The sequence below is a fragment of the Acartia tonsa genome, chromosome 7 (assembly GCF_053477335.1).
Source record: "Acartia tonsa isolate MP-2025a chromosome 7, ASM5347733v1, whole genome shotgun sequence".
NCBI classification, from domain to species: domain Eukaryota; kingdom Metazoa; phylum Arthropoda; class Copepoda; order Calanoida; family Acartiidae; genus Acartia; species Acartia tonsa.
The window spans coordinates 17,977,365-17,995,413 of NC_137266.1; the positions used below are offsets into that span (position 1 = coordinate 17,977,365).

At 30.3% G+C, this 18,049-nt stretch overlaps 1 protein-coding gene across 2 annotated transcripts in view; it reads left to right on the plus strand.

Moving 5' to 3' along the window:
- Cda5 (Chitin deacetylase-like 5) overlaps positions 1 to 17,558 on the plus strand; it is a 166,838-nt gene extending 149,280 nt beyond the window's left edge. Inside the window, exons 18-20 of one of the 2 annotated variants that reach the window (XM_080167747.1) lie at positions 10,938 to 11,103; positions 11,534 to 11,595; positions 15,868 to 17,558. In XM_080167747.1, the coding sequence (XP_080023873.1) occupies positions 10,938 to 11,103; positions 11,534 to 11,595; positions 15,868 to 15,955 (316 nt within the window). In that variant the 3' untranslated portion in view covers positions 15,956 to 17,558. The remainder of the gene's footprint in view (positions 1 to 10,937; positions 11,104 to 11,533; positions 11,596 to 15,867) is intronic. The other variant, XM_080167748.1, reaches the window with a different exon arrangement.
- Positions 17,559 to 18,049: the final 491 nt, after the last annotated feature.

Sequence of the window (18,049 nt, forward strand, 5' to 3'; positions counted from 1 at the left end):
TTTTATAACTACTTCAGCCTATTGTTTTTAATTAATCGGTCAGTTCCTACTATTTAAACAATATTTCTTTCTTTTTGAAACAATGGGTTTATAATTATATTTGTTCATCATTTGGGATGTAGTTTTTTTTCCGTCATTGTCTTATCCCTTAAAATTCCTGTAACTGACCAGAGTGTATGATATGGTTTGTTCCTATTTTGCGTATCTTGGTTGTGGAGTAAGATTTAGAAGTATATACATCATTCCTATAGGCCATCTATTGTTGTCTAGTCCATATATTAAGACCAGTCAGAAGTGTAATTTGTGCTCTTTGCCTCTTTGCAAAATTTTACATAGATTAACATTATTGTCAATTGCTATGCCCCTAAAACTGTTGAGGGTGTTGTTTTTTTGGGTTTTAAAAGTTAAGTACCTAAATTTTTTTGAGGAGTTGGGGTTATTTTGTAGCAGTGTCGATTCTCTGCTGAGGGCGACAGTGCCATCTCCCAAAATAGTTATACACCTCCATAGACCTATAAGATTCTTCACTGTATAGTAGATCTATAACGATTCTACGGTTAGCGAAATTCTTCTGTGCACACAGGCACAAACAAAATAAACATAAAACATATATCTATCTTATCTATTTTTGAGTTTTTATATTATGTACATTTTGGAAAAATACCTTTTAAATACTTTTAAACTGAAGAGCATCTAAGTTTTTATTAAGTTAAAACTTTAAATAATTTGAAATCTTGCATATAAATTAATAAATTTAGTTCAAGATACACAACAACATATTTTATGTTTGCGCCATTTTGTGTGTATTTGTCTGTTTGTTTGTGAACAAATTTTGTATATCAGATCTTAAAATATCTTTCTTTTTTTAGCACAAAAAGATTGAGAGATTAAAAAGTAAAAATGTTTCTCTCTTTTGTGATTGATATGATGAATATATAAATTAGTAAATATCATGCCTTATCCTTATATTAAAGTAACAGAAAGTCAGTGTTTATGTCTGTTGAACGAAATAAAAGATCTCACTAATCACTGGGCCTTTCTCACCTCCTTTACAGTTAAGCTTCTTTTAAGTCCAGAAAAGGTAAAATTTAAAATATACTGTAGAAAATTCCTTCCACTGTAGAACTTTTACCCCCCCCCCCCTCCCAAAAAAAAGAACCAATTTTTTTTTCAAAAAGAGGGTGGTGTATCCCACCCTTTCTAAAAAGATTTTAAGTGAAATATAAAAGGCTGATATTCATTTTTCAAACTATATCCAACTAGAATATTTATTCTTATACAAAAAAGGATGTAAAAATTTGATTGATGATAATAAATTTACAAAAAGATCATGTACATTAAATTCTTAAGTTTTCTAAAACAAACAGTGTTTATAGGAAAACACATTTAGAACTTAGATGAAACTACTAGATCTACTCTTGCTATAGTTACTCTATGGAGCAAAGATGGTCAAGAGAAGCATGAAAGATATTTTAATGCATATTGACACCTTCCCTTTCCTCTCTTATAAGCTTCCTCCGTGCAATCATACCAGAATACTTATTTAGTCAATATACAAAATTATTTCTTGACTCATTCCCCCTATAGCCCCCATAGACTTGAACCTTTCCTGAAAAGTATAACTTGATTGTCCAGAATTCTTGTGCCTCAGATAAAAATAATCTTACATATTTAACTAATAAACTTTAGAAAGCCTCCTTTTAGTCCACCAAGTTCAGGAACCTTATTAAACATTATAAATTTACAACATTCACAGTACATTGTTTACAAATTTTTACTTTTAAATTAGGTTTTCATGAATAGTTAAGACAAAAATATTTGTTGACAAAATGCTTAACTTTTTTCTATCATTTTAGCTTGATTTGGGCAACACTTTAAGCAGTAGAGTAAGCTTTGAATATTTTGTGTAAGATAGATCACCAACCAGACAATGGGTTGCCTCTTTAAATTTAAAAGATGGTTCAAAGAAATCCTAGCTCAACAAAATTTATATTATAAGACTATAGGAAGGGTATATACTGCTGATATGTCAGTTGCATGACAGCTATTTAAAGCTTTAAGATATAATCAAACAGTTTTCAACTCTAAGTTTGGACTTTTGGTTAAAGGTCTTGCAATAAAAGTGTTTGTCTTTGGAAAAATTGATTACTGAATTATGAACTTCATCATCTAGTAGTGCTTAGAATTCGATTAATACCAATGGTTTAGAACCGGTTCTCAGCCATACTAAAAATCATGTATAGCAGAAAATTTACTGGTTCAACCTTACACATTACAATTTTTCATTTTAAAATCAAAATCATAAAATTAATCTTATATTTTTATCATTTTAAAATCTACGGAAAGCTGTTTTTAATACAAAATGCCATAAATAACTAGACTGTTGTATTGATATACAACCCTTTCCTCCCCCAAACATTGTTACAAATCATTGCTCCATCCCTATATCCCTTTGCTTTCCATCACATACTTTTCCAATTTTTCTTTGTTAAAATTTCTTTCTTGGCTTGACCAAAATATTTTTTTTCGTTTTTTCTTTGTGACAAATTTCATATTTGCTTCTGGCCAAGACAAAATAAATAAAGATAATTTGATAAATTAGATTTAAATTGGAGTATTAATGTTGTTATCACAGATTTTTTTATTTTCTAAAAGTAAAACAAGAAAAACATGATATTAAAAAATGTATATGTATATATTAATTAGTTTTGTAAGTAAAAAGATTAATGTATATTCATACATCCAACCATCCATCCATCCTAAAGTTCAATCCTTAAAATATATATTAATTTTTTTTTAAATGCATTAAGAACATTTAATATCAACTTTTGTAGAAAATTTTTATTATTCAAATAGTTTAAGCATAATTATGTAGCGCATTGTATTATAAACATCGTTCCGCGGATATTAAAATAAAAAAAAGATATCAGATTAATCTTATGATTTTTAATTTAATGTTTGTGGAAAACTATTTGAAATACGATGCCATACATGATATTTGTTTAGTATGGTTGAGAACCGGCGCTGATCTAGCGGATATTAATCGGTTACGAAACCAAAATTATTTTTTTAATGTGAGAAAAATCCCCAAAATTCAAACATAATATTTTAGGAATGGACTTTTTTATTATGAGACCCCTGTCTAACCTTCGCCCTCTGCTGGTTTAATTAGTTCATTTCTCATTATAATTACACGCATAGTGTGCTGAAAAAAAACTATGAACAAGGATGACAACATCCATAAAAGTGAAAATCTAAAATAACTGTCTAAATCCTTGTCTTTATATATCTGGTTTTACATTTCCAAAGTTGAAACTATGATGATGTACTTTAATATTTTTCTGGAATGTTGTCTTTTTTTCTGCGTCACTTATGGACACATTTGTTCTAGTTATTCAAGGTTTGAGACTTATGAATATGCAAATTAGAGTAATAACTAACAACTATAAGGTCTATATGTTCGTCTCTATGTCTAAAAATAGTTCATTTTACAACAGGCTTTTTCACTTTTAAGTGAAAAAGAAAGAATGTGAGATTTGTTTAATAAAACTATTTTTTTTGTTAATTAATGCTTTTTTCATCTGTTGAAAGGGCTATTTATATTATTTTACTTTTAATAAAAACAAGAATCATCTAAATCTTTCTTTAACTTTAAAGGTTTTAGTTTGTCTATTTTGCTTATAAAATCCAAAACATTGTTATCAATTCTATTTTAAATTGAATATGCCCTTAAACATTTATACATCTACTATTAAGATACACTTAATTGAAGACCTGCATACGTAATACAAAGTCGGGAGTAGCTCTGCCCCTAAAAATCTCTCACAAATGCACATATGCCACAAATCCAATGATTCAACAACAAAACGGTTGAAATAGCTTTCACCCATGCAAAAAAAATCCGCATTTGCATTGCGCACTTTAGCGTGGGATAAACATTGGGGCAGAGCAAAAGAGGGGTGGGGTTGAAAAAACCATTTGCAAAAATTATTTTGCAAACAAAAAACTGTCAGGGTGGGGGAAATAAATGCACATGAGGGGGTGGAGGGGGGGGGGGTGTAGGGAGTAACAACAATTCATCCCGTTATCCTTATGTAAGAATTTTGTCGAGATTTTATATAATTGCCCCCCTCCCTCTTTACCGTTTCCCCTTTCCACTTTTTTTTATACAATAGGAATGTGTTACAAAAATCAAAATTATGTCATTTTTTTCTTTATGTTGATTATTCAAAAACCAATCTATACATAATTATTTCAGAAAAAAGTAAAAAGGTTTCAATAATCTAATGATAAAGTAATCTAAAGGATATGTTTCAGGGATCTTAAGGGATAAGACAATGTACATCTCAAATAATAATAATAAGATAACAACTTCTATAGTTTAAAATTATTGGTTGAAAAGTTTGAACATTACTGGTTCGAACCAATCAATCTGTATTTTTTAAAAAAGTTCCTAAAGTTTATAAGCCAATGAATGAGAGATTGTGTGTTTATAAAACTTTGAGTGCCAGTATAATTTAAAGACAAATATTTTTAAGCATTTATAAAAACTTGTGTTTATTGTATCCCAGTAAAACAACAGCACACACACTGACACACAAGCACGTACAACAACATTGTACAACACAGCTGTAGTGTTTCCTGTTTGACATAATTTCCGTCACTATCTATCTATCTACATATCTTTATTTTCTATCTTCTTGTTTTAAAAACTTAGAAGTATGTTAGAATCAAAGATCTTAGAGTATAAGACAAATATTTTTTTGTACACTATCAATTATTCTATCTATCCCCTATGAAGATAATCGGTGAAAAGGTTATGCAACTGCTAGTTTGTACTAGTTAATATGATTAAGGCAACGTTGTTTTTAAAACATCTTCAACCAGAATAACTTACAGCCCAAATTCCTTTCTGGATAGTATGTCCATCTCCATCAAGAAATGTATCATTATCCCAAAAAGGTTTGTCTAATATCAAATTAAAGGATTACATTAGTCTCCAGTATTTGTTTACGTTTTAAAATGCATTTGTCGTAGGATTTAATTAAGTCAACACATAAAGAAATAAAATGGATTGAAAAACCAATAAAGTGAAAAGGAGAATTAATTGGATATCCAATTTTTTAAAAAAAATTTAGACATTATCCTTTCAAAGTTATAAAAAAATTTGAAGTACATTTATACAATTATTATTAAATTTTACATATCAATAATAAAATATTACATAGAATTTAAAGTTCATGCTAATTGCTTTTGAAATATTTAATAAACAAATTACAAACCGCTCACACTTAAAAACCGTATGATTTGAAAAACTTCTAGGAAGTGTGTGTGTGGAGGGGGGGGGGTATGTGTGCATATTTAGGGAAAGGGGGAATGGAAAAATATTATTGCAATTCCCCATTTAATTAATTTGAAGTAGAAGTATGTTGACCTCTAATTTATTAGTTGCCTTACATAAAAAAAACATATATTTCTGTGTATATTCCCCTGATTACTTGACCATTTTGATGCTAGATTAAAAATGAAATCGGTTACTGAAATTTTATTATTCTGTATTTTTCAACATAAAAAAAATACGATTGTAATCAATAAGGACAATTTTGTCCTTAGGTAGCAATAGGTAAAAATGAGTTTTGGGGAGCTTTGCAAAGTTTTTGCACATAAGCATATTTTAAGTAACAAAACGTTTAAGGATTTACAAACTGAGGGACGTACTGACATATTTTGATTATTGAGTAGCTGCTGTCAGGGAGGAAAGGCTATTAATTACACTAGTCCCCAAAGTTTTATAATAATGTCTTCTTATTTATTGGCAGGACAACTTTGGGGACTTCAATTGAATTTTGATTGGTTTGTTCATTACTTTGAATGTTCAAACGTTTCAACCCCTTATTGTAATATAAAGAAGGTTTATCAATATTGGGGATATACATCAATTTATCGGCCATTGTCTTATCCTTTAGATTCCTCTGCTGTGCAATCAAGGCCCAAATTAATATTACTGGGAAACTATGCAAAACTGTGTAAGTTGGCATCAGGCCTATGCCTCATGAATTCTATCAAATCTGACAAAATTTGGCATGAAAAGGTTTTATGCAATCACCACTACCTAGTGAGTAGCAGTACATACTCAAGGGAGGAAGGGATAAACAAATAGACCATCAAGTTGATTGGTTTTTGATCATATCTTTAAATTTAAAGCTTGATCTCCATAGTTTTTCATTGCAATTTAACCCCTTTTTCTAGTTTTTTCTTTAAAAAACCCAACGTCTCACATTTTCAAAAATCTTTTAAATGATTTTCCATAATGCCAAGCCAAGCGTGTAGGGGCGTATGAGGGGTATCAAACTTTGATACCACTTATTTTAAAATTGTTAAAAAAACATTAGGTTACCCACTCAAACCTTTAAAATCCATAGATTTAGTCCTCTAAAAAAACTTTAACGTCCTCACAAATACACATCTTATTAGATCATGACAATATAACTTCAGTAAAGATGAAATAATAACTCGAATCAAACAGAAATATAGTACTGAATGTTCATAATTTATTACTAATTGCCTTAACCCTATTTCCCTGATAATAATACATGCACACAAACGCACCCTTTGCACATATTATGTTGCATAAGTATTATTTAATTTCAAATTTTTGTAATATTTTGATGAAAAAAAATATATTTTAATTTACTTAATTTAGTATTACCCTACAAAAGAGAAATATGCTAAAATTGTATTATGTTATTTTGCAATCCTATTATATAAAGTAGTAAGCGTTTTTTTTGTCTGTCCCGAAGGATCTCGCCAACCGCTGAACCGATATTGTTCTCCTATAAAGTGAAGTTTCTTATAGCTCCTGGGAAGGTTTTAAACTATTTTTGGGGAGGGTGTCTTCACCCTCCCCCCCCCAAAAAAAAAATATTTTTTTACTCTTTTGAAACTCAAATATTTTTTGGGATGAGGTCGACTTTTCCCCCTCCTACCTTAAGTACCTCTAGAGGCTTCTAGGGGCGTAGGGAATCAAAGCTACTTTTCTTAAAGACGTCATAGCATTTAAGAAAACTTTCTTTGTTAAACATAATATATCAAACAATTATTTCACAGAAAATAATTCTTTGAAGTGCTTTTAGGACAACTGTTAATTTTTGGATATTCCTAAAAATCCTTATTTTTTATGAATTTCTAACTGTCTTTTCATGTAAAAAAAACTATTCTTCTTGAAATATGCAGTTTTATTCAATACTGAGAAATAACAGAATATGTCAAAAATTATGGAAACCTATGAGAAAACAATACAAGATATCTAGAAAAATATTTGTTCATTTACTTTAAATTTGTTTTGCCATAATTGTTATAGAAAAAAATTGCATCACTGAAGAAAATAAGTTAGAATTCCTGAAAATTATCAATTATTTGTCAATATACGCTGGATTAGAACAGGTTCTAATCCATACTGATAAATCATGAATGGCATCGTATTACAGACAATTTTCTACAAATAATACAAATCATCGAATAAATACGAGTAATACATTTGGGGCTAAAAAAACAGGTTTAATCTTATGATTTTTTATTTTAATATCCGCGAAAATCTGTCTACAAAAAGTTTTCTTTGTAATACTAAAATTTTAATGAATAGCAGTCCCTGTATCACTGGCATTTTAATCTGCCTAGTTGCTGGATGGTGGTGGCCAATCTGAATTTATTGATGCATTTTAGAACATTTTTTTTATAATTGATTTTGGGGAATAGTTACAACAATTTGGAATCATGTGCATGGTGCCCATGGAGTAGAGAGTTGCAGCATTATACATATGATTGTTTGATAACATTTGTTATAACAGGGATGATTTCGTCCATAATTGGCAAATGCAAAATATTATGGCCAACACATATTCGTACGGCGCAATGAAGTACCCTCATAAGGGTAGTACACGTAATTAAATACAATTAAAAGTGTAAATAATTCAAATTGGACAACTTTAACTTTACAGAAAGAAGGACAGACGAATGGACACAAATTTACTATTAAACCAATCTTCTTTTTCAAGTTTTTTATTCCGAGATTCTAAAAACCAAGGGTCCATTTCTAAATTAATAAAATATGATTCAAATGGTTGCAACTCCCTTCTCCCTGACTATGTATGCACTTACAAAGTGAATAAGTGCATCTGTAAAATTGCTTAACCATGGGCACTGGGCATATCAGGGCACATCATAGATATAATTTCAAATTAATCTACATTTTTATGTTTCTTTAAATTACTTCTTTGTGTACATATATAGAGTATATCAAGCCTAAAAACCTTATTTAAAAAGGAAATATACAAAAATATATAGATTTTGGACCTTAGTCCAATTAAATGAGCCACTACTCTATGATTCGCTCATCTGATTTTTAAATCGCGTTGTTCGTTTATATATCCATTTTAAGTGCTTCTTTCTTATTATGTAACTAATGTATTGTCTGCTTATGTTTGATTTATTCTAGAAAAAGAAATTCGCCAAAAATTAGTTTAAACCCCGAACAAATCAGGTCTTCAATCAAAACTCTAATATGCCATTACAAATGCAATCTTCACCACATTTAGATTAGACTAAGACATGCTTTCAAAACAACTAAAGAACTAAATTTCTCGTTTTATTGTCCTATATTATTAGTTACCTATTTTTACATTAGAGGGTACGTAAGAAATGACTTATATCCCCCCCCCCCCCCTACCACCCTATAATTATCTTTGATCATAGAATATTGATTCTTATGGATTTATCGACTAAGGCTAAATTATCTTTTTAAAAACTTTCTAATATACGAAAAAGAACCAATACAAATCTTCCCTTAAAATGTTATACCTATGAATTTAACCTTTTTTTAGATCTTATCTGATTCATGAACTCAGAAATAACCAACTACTTTAGTACTTAAATAGATACATTTTGCTATTTTTTTAATGTTCTATTTTAGCTATTTTTAAGCAATACTTAATATATTGCTCAGGGATAGCCTGATATCTAGTTGCCGAAAGTGTACGCAGTTTCCTGGGTGTTTCCTCATCCTAGCTCAATATTTACTACTAGCCAAAACAGCTTCAAACTTCAAAAAAAAAATCAAAATTTAAAAAATTCAAATGTATAATGTATAAATCGTTTATACATTCAAATTTTGATTTTTTAAAGGGAAGTTTGAAGATTTGTAGCTAGTAGTAAATATTGAGCTAGGATGAGGAAACACCCAGGAAACTGCGTACACTTTCGGCAACTAGATATCAGGCTATCTGCTCAGGTGAACTGAAATTAGTTTCCGAATGTGAACACATTTTCCTAGGTGTTTCCCAAACCTATCTCAATATTTGCTACTAGCTAAAAAACCTTCAAACTTCCAAAAAAAAATCTAAATTTGAAAAATTAAAACTTTGAATGTATAATGTATAAATCGTTAATACATTCAAATTTTGATTTTTTTTGAAGTTTGAAGGTTTTTTAGCTAGTAGCAAATATTGAGATAGGATTGGGAAACACCTAGGAAAATGTGTTCACATTCGGAAACTAATTTCAGTTCATCATTGCTCATGCATGGGATAAAAAGAGGCTAATGGGTCTATGGACCATGCAAAAACTTCGGGAAAAACATTTCGATGTTTACCAAGTATAATAATATGCAGATGTAGAGCAAAGTGTAAACAATTCATTATTTTATTTATATTAGGACAAAAAAGCTTAAAAGCTTAAAATAACAAGGCTAAATACATCCATAAGAGCATATAATTTGAAGTATGTTTTGCCCACATATAGCAATAAAAGAGAAATAATTTTAAAAATTAGCAAATATTAACAACAAAGCACTGAATATGACACTTTTTTTAAAGATCATTTAATTTAAGAAAATATCTATCTTAATAAATAAAAAGTCAATAAACTATGGTTCAGTACTTTAAAAAGTACTAGTAGAGCCAGGCGAACTGCAATAGTTTTAGAATATCAGCGCATCTATAAGATAAACAAGGAAGTCTATAAAATTAATTGTATCCCAAATATGAAAATAGAAAACTCTGAAAAAAGCGCAGCTCAATCATTTATCAAGCGGTACAAATTTTCAATTATCAAAGAAATTTCATGGCCAATAAAAAAAGAATTGATATTCTTCAAGCGCCTTTCATTCTAGGGGTTATTAATCATTTTAATATTAAATTGTTTGTGTATAGTAGTATCAAAATTTTCTTTTTATCAGAGAACTAAAAGAAACACTATTTTCTCTACTCATCAGATTTTGAATAATATCTTAATTACTATGAACCATAACTATAACATTTTTTATTACTTTTTACGATGTCTTTTTGTAGAACGTTAAAGTTTCTTTAACATTTTGAATACAAAATTTAACTCTTTATATTGATACTAGCGGCTGCGCCCCTGTCATCAAAGGCCCCTTTGTTAGAAGGCTGGGAGAGGGGACAGAAAATAGCATACACCATCCAAAGACTTTAAAGTAAAGATAAAATAGCCTAAAACCAATACTAGCCTTAGCTTCCTCAAAAAGGAGAACTCAATCGGTTAATTAGTTTGCAATATCGTAACTAATAAACAAAGATTTAACTACATACCTTATAAAAGAGGATAATATGTTATGTTCCATATATCAGAATGGTTTAAAGAAGGATACCTGACATACTAAGGCCAGGCCGGGTTAGGGTCTGAAATCTAAAGTGGCACATTTCAGCCAGCTGTAACCAACAATATTAATTCGAAAACATATTTGATAAATTCACTGATTTTTTAAAGATTATGTGAGTCCCCACATCCTAGTAAAGATGACCTTTTTATCTGCCCCCAAATATTGATTTAGATTTATTTTGCTTGTTATCTATACGTTATTCCTGTATTTTATCATTGTGTTTCATTTCTATACAGGTCAACTTAACATAATATTTTTTCAGGTTTACCACCCCACATCACAAGGAGGGCTTCGAGTTGTTCCTGGACACGATCATCTCCATGGAGGACGTGTGGATAGTGACCACCTGGCAGATGTTGCAGTGGATGAGAGATCCTGTACCTCTGGAGAACATCATGGATTATAAACCTTTCCAGTGCGAATATAAGGTAACATGTGATTCTTTTTAATAGTTGTAAGATGTCTTTTCGTTTGTCTTCATATATATGTTTTACTGGACTGATAATATTACTTTAAATAATTATGTTACTTAGCTGTATTCTTTTTTAATTTTCTTTTAAAATAAGGACGAAGTTAGGAAAAACCCAGGGGAAAGGGAATGTGATTCTCATAAACATTTCTAAATGAAAGATCCCCTCAACCTCCTTCTTTTTTTTCTTCTTTTCCCTTCTTACCCACTTCCCTTTCAGTTACCCCAAAAATAAGTTTTACTCTAACTTTACTCCAACAAATATTGAATTTTCGGCAATTTCAAATGGAATTAATTGTCTGAATGGCAGCTCCTGGGAAACATCCATTGAAATACATTTAGGTAATATTGATTTGTACAAATATATAATGGTTTTTATTTGATTTCAGGATCGCCCACCTCGGTGTGATAAGCCCCAAGTTTGTAATCTCTGGCACAAATCTGGAGTTAGGTAAGATCTTCTCCATACCCCTCCCTTTACCCCTGCCTGGATGAAAATATTGACAAATAAATACGAAAAAAATATCAACCAAAATCGAGGACATTTTTCCATTGTCATAATATTTATTGGTAATATATATTTACCAGAAAGATTAAGGAATAAGACAATTGACATTAAATTGATGTACATTCCCAATTATGATATTTAAAATTACCCTTTCTGTAAATTAAAATAATTGGTTGGAATTCAATTGGCTGGGTGGTGGGGTTTATCAGAGGTGCGTAGACCTCTGCCAAGAGGGGTGTAGATGGGTGGATACACCCCCTTTACTCCCTCTGGTTAAATTCGCAGCAAAACCGTTCCTTTCCTTGATAAAATATTTCACGAAATTCCTATATAAACTTTTTACACCACTTCAAAGTGAGTTTTCATATAGGTCTTCCACTTATAGCCAAAAGTAATTTAATATTTTACTAAATTTTTGCAATCTATAACAAGGAACGCACATATATAAGCAGATAGATTGTATGTTTTGAAGAAAATTCGATGTCTATGCCAATAATTTTACTAAACATACTAACATAGGTAATATGAAACGGCAAAGATTCTGCATGTACACAAGAGACTTGCAAAGTCCAAGTAGGTGGATATTTAGGGTAAAGATACCCACCTAAAGATACATTAGATTTTACCCCACCCAACCCAATAAGTTCGAAAAACTGTGAAGTTCAAAGATCCAATGAATTTTGGACACAAAGAATTGTATGGGGGGGGGGGGTGGTTATTTTTTGCATTGGGGATCAAATAATTTTATGTCTGCCATTTTAACTTCTCCAGTTGAGATCCATTCCCCCCCCCCCGCCGTCCTGACAAAAAATCATAGCTTGACATGCATACGGTCATACTAAACTGTAGAGTAGCTGTCCCAAATAAAATCTAATTTAGCAAACCTACCGCAGCAAGCTTCCAAGAATTGTCTGGTCTAATATTGAGAATAGCATACAATTTGGTCCAATTTTACCCACCCTTTAATATTAAACATATCCAACCCAGGGAGGGAGGGGACATTAGACAGTTCATTACACTAGTACCTGATGTCTTATAATACCGTTTTATTATTCGTTGGCTTAACAACCGCTGGGACTTTATTTGAATGTTGATTGGTTAGTTTCAAATAATTCAGTATCCCAACGTTTCAACCACTAATTGTAATCTACAGAAGGGGTTATTTTGTGTCATCATTAGAGATGTACAGTACATCAATATATCGGCCAGTGTGTTAACCCTTTGGACCCCTGTGTCCAACCACTTGTATACGGTGTGCTATAACTCCCACAAAATATATATCATATAGTCAAAACATCAAATAGTTACCACAGCATAAGCAACCCATTGCCCATCATATTCTCTTCCCCTTACAACCTCTTTTCTATAAATATTCTATTATGTTTTTTTAGTAGCGAAGCTACTTATTATTTACTTTGTCTGTCTGTCTGTCCGTCAGTCAGTAACATGATTTTCTCAGCTATCATAAAGATGGCTGATTTTTTGAAGTATCCAACTTAATTGTTCAGTTGGCCAAATGACATATACATATAAAAGTTTCGTGATTTTCATTGTTCTGTTTTTATTCATATGTCCTTCTTTATTTTTCTTCCACTCTTTTTTGTGACCAATGAAAATTAACTCTTCAATTCACTTTATCAGTTTGTCCATCCCTCATTTTTTAGCTTCGCTACTTATAGATATAATCATCCTTTCATAATAAAAATTAAAATTAGTATTAAATTTTGATGGCTAAATTTAATGCTAAGCCTAATTATCACAATAATAAAAAAACTGAATATTTTATACTTTATAAACATTGATGTCAAAAGAAATATTTAAAATATTATTTGGCATGAACTTAAGATTTGACACAACAAAGAATAAAAAAATGCTAATTATAATAAAATTTTATTTTAAAGCAAATAATGCTTTGTTAGTCTTTACACGTCCATAAGTAGCGAAGAACAAAAATAATGTGTGGGCAAACGAACAAAGTAAGTTATAGAGCAGAAGTTCAGGTTTGTAGCGACAGACTAACGCACTAAGATATTTGTATTCCATGGGTTCTCTTTGAAAGTGGTATCTTCATGTAAAAAAAAACAGGAGTATAACTTAAATAGAAGCCGAGTAAATAATATATTCACCATAGGTTGACGAACTGAAAGACGTACATACGAAGTTAATTATAAAGTAGCTTTGCTACTAAAAACACATTTGCTATTAGAAAATGCTAATTACTAAACACTCCTTTTTCATTTATACGCTTATCGAAAAAAGATTTTTAATGTTTATTATTTTACATTTAAAATCATGCTGTCGCATGAAGCAATAGGTAGTTTTAAATCTCAAGGATCAAAAGAGATAAGACAATGGCCGATAATTGGATGTACTTCCCCTATAATAATACACAAAATTATCCCTTCTGTAGATTAAAATTAGTGGTTGAAACGATTTAACACTCAACTTAATGAATCAACCAATCAAAATGTACTAGAGTGCCCAAAGTTGTTAAGCCAACGAATAAGAAAGCATCATTATAAAACTTTGGGGCCAGTGTAATAAACAGCCAATTGTCCCCTCTCTCTTTCTGTTTAAAACTGCTAAAAATGTTTCATAATACACGAAAGAAATACAATGATAAATGTACAAACTGTTAAAAATATTTTTGACATTTTTGTTCATATCTGATATTTTATTCAATTGTCTAACAAGTAAAGAAATATTATTTACAGCGAAAAAAGAGCTATCTAAAATTTAATTTTACAAAAGATTCTTGATGGGATTGAGAGGTAAAAATGTATTCAAACTAGGAAATAATTGTACTATCGAGTACTGAACATCACCCCTCCCCCTAATTAGCTTTTAAAGATTAAAAAGAAAGGGGAGAATAAAAGTTTTCCTAACACTGCGGGGCCTGTAACCCTTGCCAGGCTAATCAGTACCCAATTTAACCTAACCTAGCCTGATCTAAAGTTGAAAACATGGAATGGAGGAAGAGGTTCTGTGCTCGACTAGGCACTTTAAGGGAAACCGCCAAAAAGTAGTTTTGAAAGAAATATTTTCCATGGTCAGAAAGATACAAACCCATCCATACAATTCAAGTCCTTGAATGAAAATACAAAACCTTAGAAAAAATGTATTCATATGGACAGATAATGCATCAAACACATAGCTAAAATTCCTTTATATATCCCATCATTTTTAAATATGTGTGCCTGTGTACACCAATCATATTGATGTATATATACATATTTATAAGTAGAAATCTGCTGTATGAATAGACCCCCTGTCTGTTGTATTATCCTATTATTTTCTTGACTATCTTTATAAGCATCAAAGCCAAGAGTATATTTGAACAATTTAAATTTCAAATATCTTTGGAATTTTTTTTGAATTATCAAAAGTAAAAGTCATTTTTGATAATTACATCAAGTTTTTTTCTGTGTTAATATTTCCTAATTTATAATTTAACTTATATTATTAGAAACAAAGAAAAATATTTTCAAAGGCCAAATTAATAACTGTTACTTGATTATCACAAGTTTTTGTTTAAAAAGGATGGATGGTTATTTTGGTATATCTTTTACGGGTGGCCCTAGCCCATAGGGGCCACGACCCAATATAACCTAACCAATCCTAAAGAACTATACAAACAAACTAAATCCTACCATTCCCTTTACTTATTTTTTTTAAACGATGGAGAGAGGGTGGGGTATGTACTTGACTAGACATTAAGAGATATAAGTTTTCCGGAATTGTAATGTAGGGAGTAGATTTGAAATCTGCATCAAATTTTAAGGATTTTTTATAAAATTCGTTTTTTGTATAATTCTTTATCTAACAGCGGAAATACAAATTAAGTTAATTAATTTTGCATCCGTGATTGGTGGATTTAAAAAATCTGCGCTCTGATTGAATGTCGTACATCATTCAACCAATTAGAGCGCAAGTAGTTTAAAATCCACCTATCCTATTGGTCAAAATTAATTAACTTAAAATGTATTTCCGCTTTTAGATAAAGAATTTTACAAAAAAACGAATTTTATAAAAAATCCTTAAAATTTGATGCAGATTTCAAATCTACTCCCTACATTAAAATTCCGGAAAACTTATATCTCTTACTAGACATAATATACATAAAATAATATAGTAATCTTAACAATATAAATGTCAATTGAAGAAAATATTTAAAAAGTCCCAAAATTATAAGATTAATCTTATTTAATATTTCAGGTATATGAGAACATGCCAGCAATGTCCAGATATCTACCCCTGGACAGGTAGAACAGGAATTGCCAACAGTCTGGTGGATCCGCTATAAACAGTTTCATCCTTGTTTAATAGTTTAGGCTTACCATAAAAATTTCGTGGATTTTTTTACATCACAAAATTATGTCTACAAAAAAAGGCACTTTTGTTGACTAATATAAATAGCATTTATATTATTAAAAATGTTTTATACTCTACAATAAACAGTTATGCCCAAAACAGTGCTAGTCTATGTAAAAAAAATTGTTGATTTTTTATAGTGGAAAAACGTTTAAAATAACATAATAACATTGTAGTGATAAAACAAAGTGAAAAAGTTATGTTTTTGTCCAGATGATGTCAGATAATAATAAAAAAACGAATCTACAAAGTTAAAGAGAAAAAATGGTTCTACTAGGTGGTGGAAAAATAGATGTTCAAGAAAGATAAAATATAGTTTAATAGTTATTTCTCGCATCGTATTATAAACAGCTTTCCACGGATATAAAACGTACGATTAAGAAATTAAAACCTGTTTTCGGCATTTCAGGGCTAAAAAAACTAGTGTTAATCATATGATTGTACATTTTTATATTCGTAGAAAACTGGATATAATACGATGCTATGCAAAAGTTTTTCAATACTCAAATTAAGACGATTTTAATCATATAGTATTTGTGCATCACATATTAGGTATTCTTTCCCCTTTTTTCCATTTCCCCATTTTATTTTAATAGCCTGATATGTTAATGTACTTATCAATCAATTAAAAAAAAGAATAAATTATTTCTTTCCTTTTCCTCACTTTCATTCGAATCATTTTTCATTTTTCATCCATCCTACACTTTCCTAATAAAGAAATAGTTTATTCTTTTTTTTAATGAAAGCTTTATTTAAAAATAAAAAATAAATTTCTCTAAATGCAGTTTTAGGCCATAAAACTCTATAAAAGAAAAACGAATTGAACCACCCTATTCTTGCCATACGAAAAAAATCCTCCATTCTCTATGGTTTAATTTTTATCATATTCTTTAAGTTTTTATATTGTCACTTAAATATTATATTTATATTATACAGATTCGTTTTTTATGTTAATTAAAAGTGCCAAAAGTTAGGAGTTTTAAAAACATTGTAAACTATATTAATAACATTTTATTGATTTTTTATTATATATATAAAGGCATTCTATGTTAATCAGTATTCTACTTAAAATATTACTCCAATTATAATGATATAACATTTGTTTCTTTACAAAGTGATAAACTTTAAAAATTCCACATGGCATTTACCATAAATTTCTAGTCCTTTTTTTCGGTTTTTTCACTGCCATTATAATTTTTAGATTAAGTCATAGATACTGAGGAATCCGTCATACTATTTTTCAAAAACTGCTTTTTAAGATTACAATTACTAGCTTTATAAGGGCCATCAATACACTGAGTGTGCGTGGCTCGATAAAGCGCGCCTTAACCAGCTTTTAGAGTTATTGAAGACTATAAGAGATTCCTTTGTAATATAGACTTAATCTTTTTTTATTCTAGATGTTAAATAAGACATTATTATATACTGCTATGTTTCGGTACCTGTATTATTACTTTATTACTTTAAGCGCCCCTCTTTTTTATTTCTTATTAATTTTTGTACATGTTTTCAGCAAATAAACTTTTGAGATATAATTTATTGTTATTTATTTGTTTCAAATCTACTAGAAAACTGACTTTGTTCGCAGTTTTGATAATTTCCACTAACAGTTTTTCCAAACTTTCATAATTTGTTAGAAGTAAAACTACTCTACAAGCACGTCTATTGGTTCATAAAAAAATTAGGCTTGTAAAAGTTTTGGTACTTATGTCATATGATACAAAACCTATCCTTATTTGTTAACCCGCGACCGTAGCTCAACACGTAGCGCATCCGCTCGTCGTCGGGAAGGTGATAGGTTCGAATCTCGGTCCGACACCGCGTCATAACTTAAGACGTCTTTACTGCAGCTATGTAAGATGCGCGACTTAAATAGTTAGAGTAGAGGTAATGCCTTGGCCCAAACAGGCGCAGCTCATTACCATCACAGTTAGGACTTTTCAGACAAAGGTCGTTCAATCAAAGGGTTGGTTGTCTGATGGGTGTTGATACCCAAGGCGATTAAGCGCGTTACACTGCAATTTGA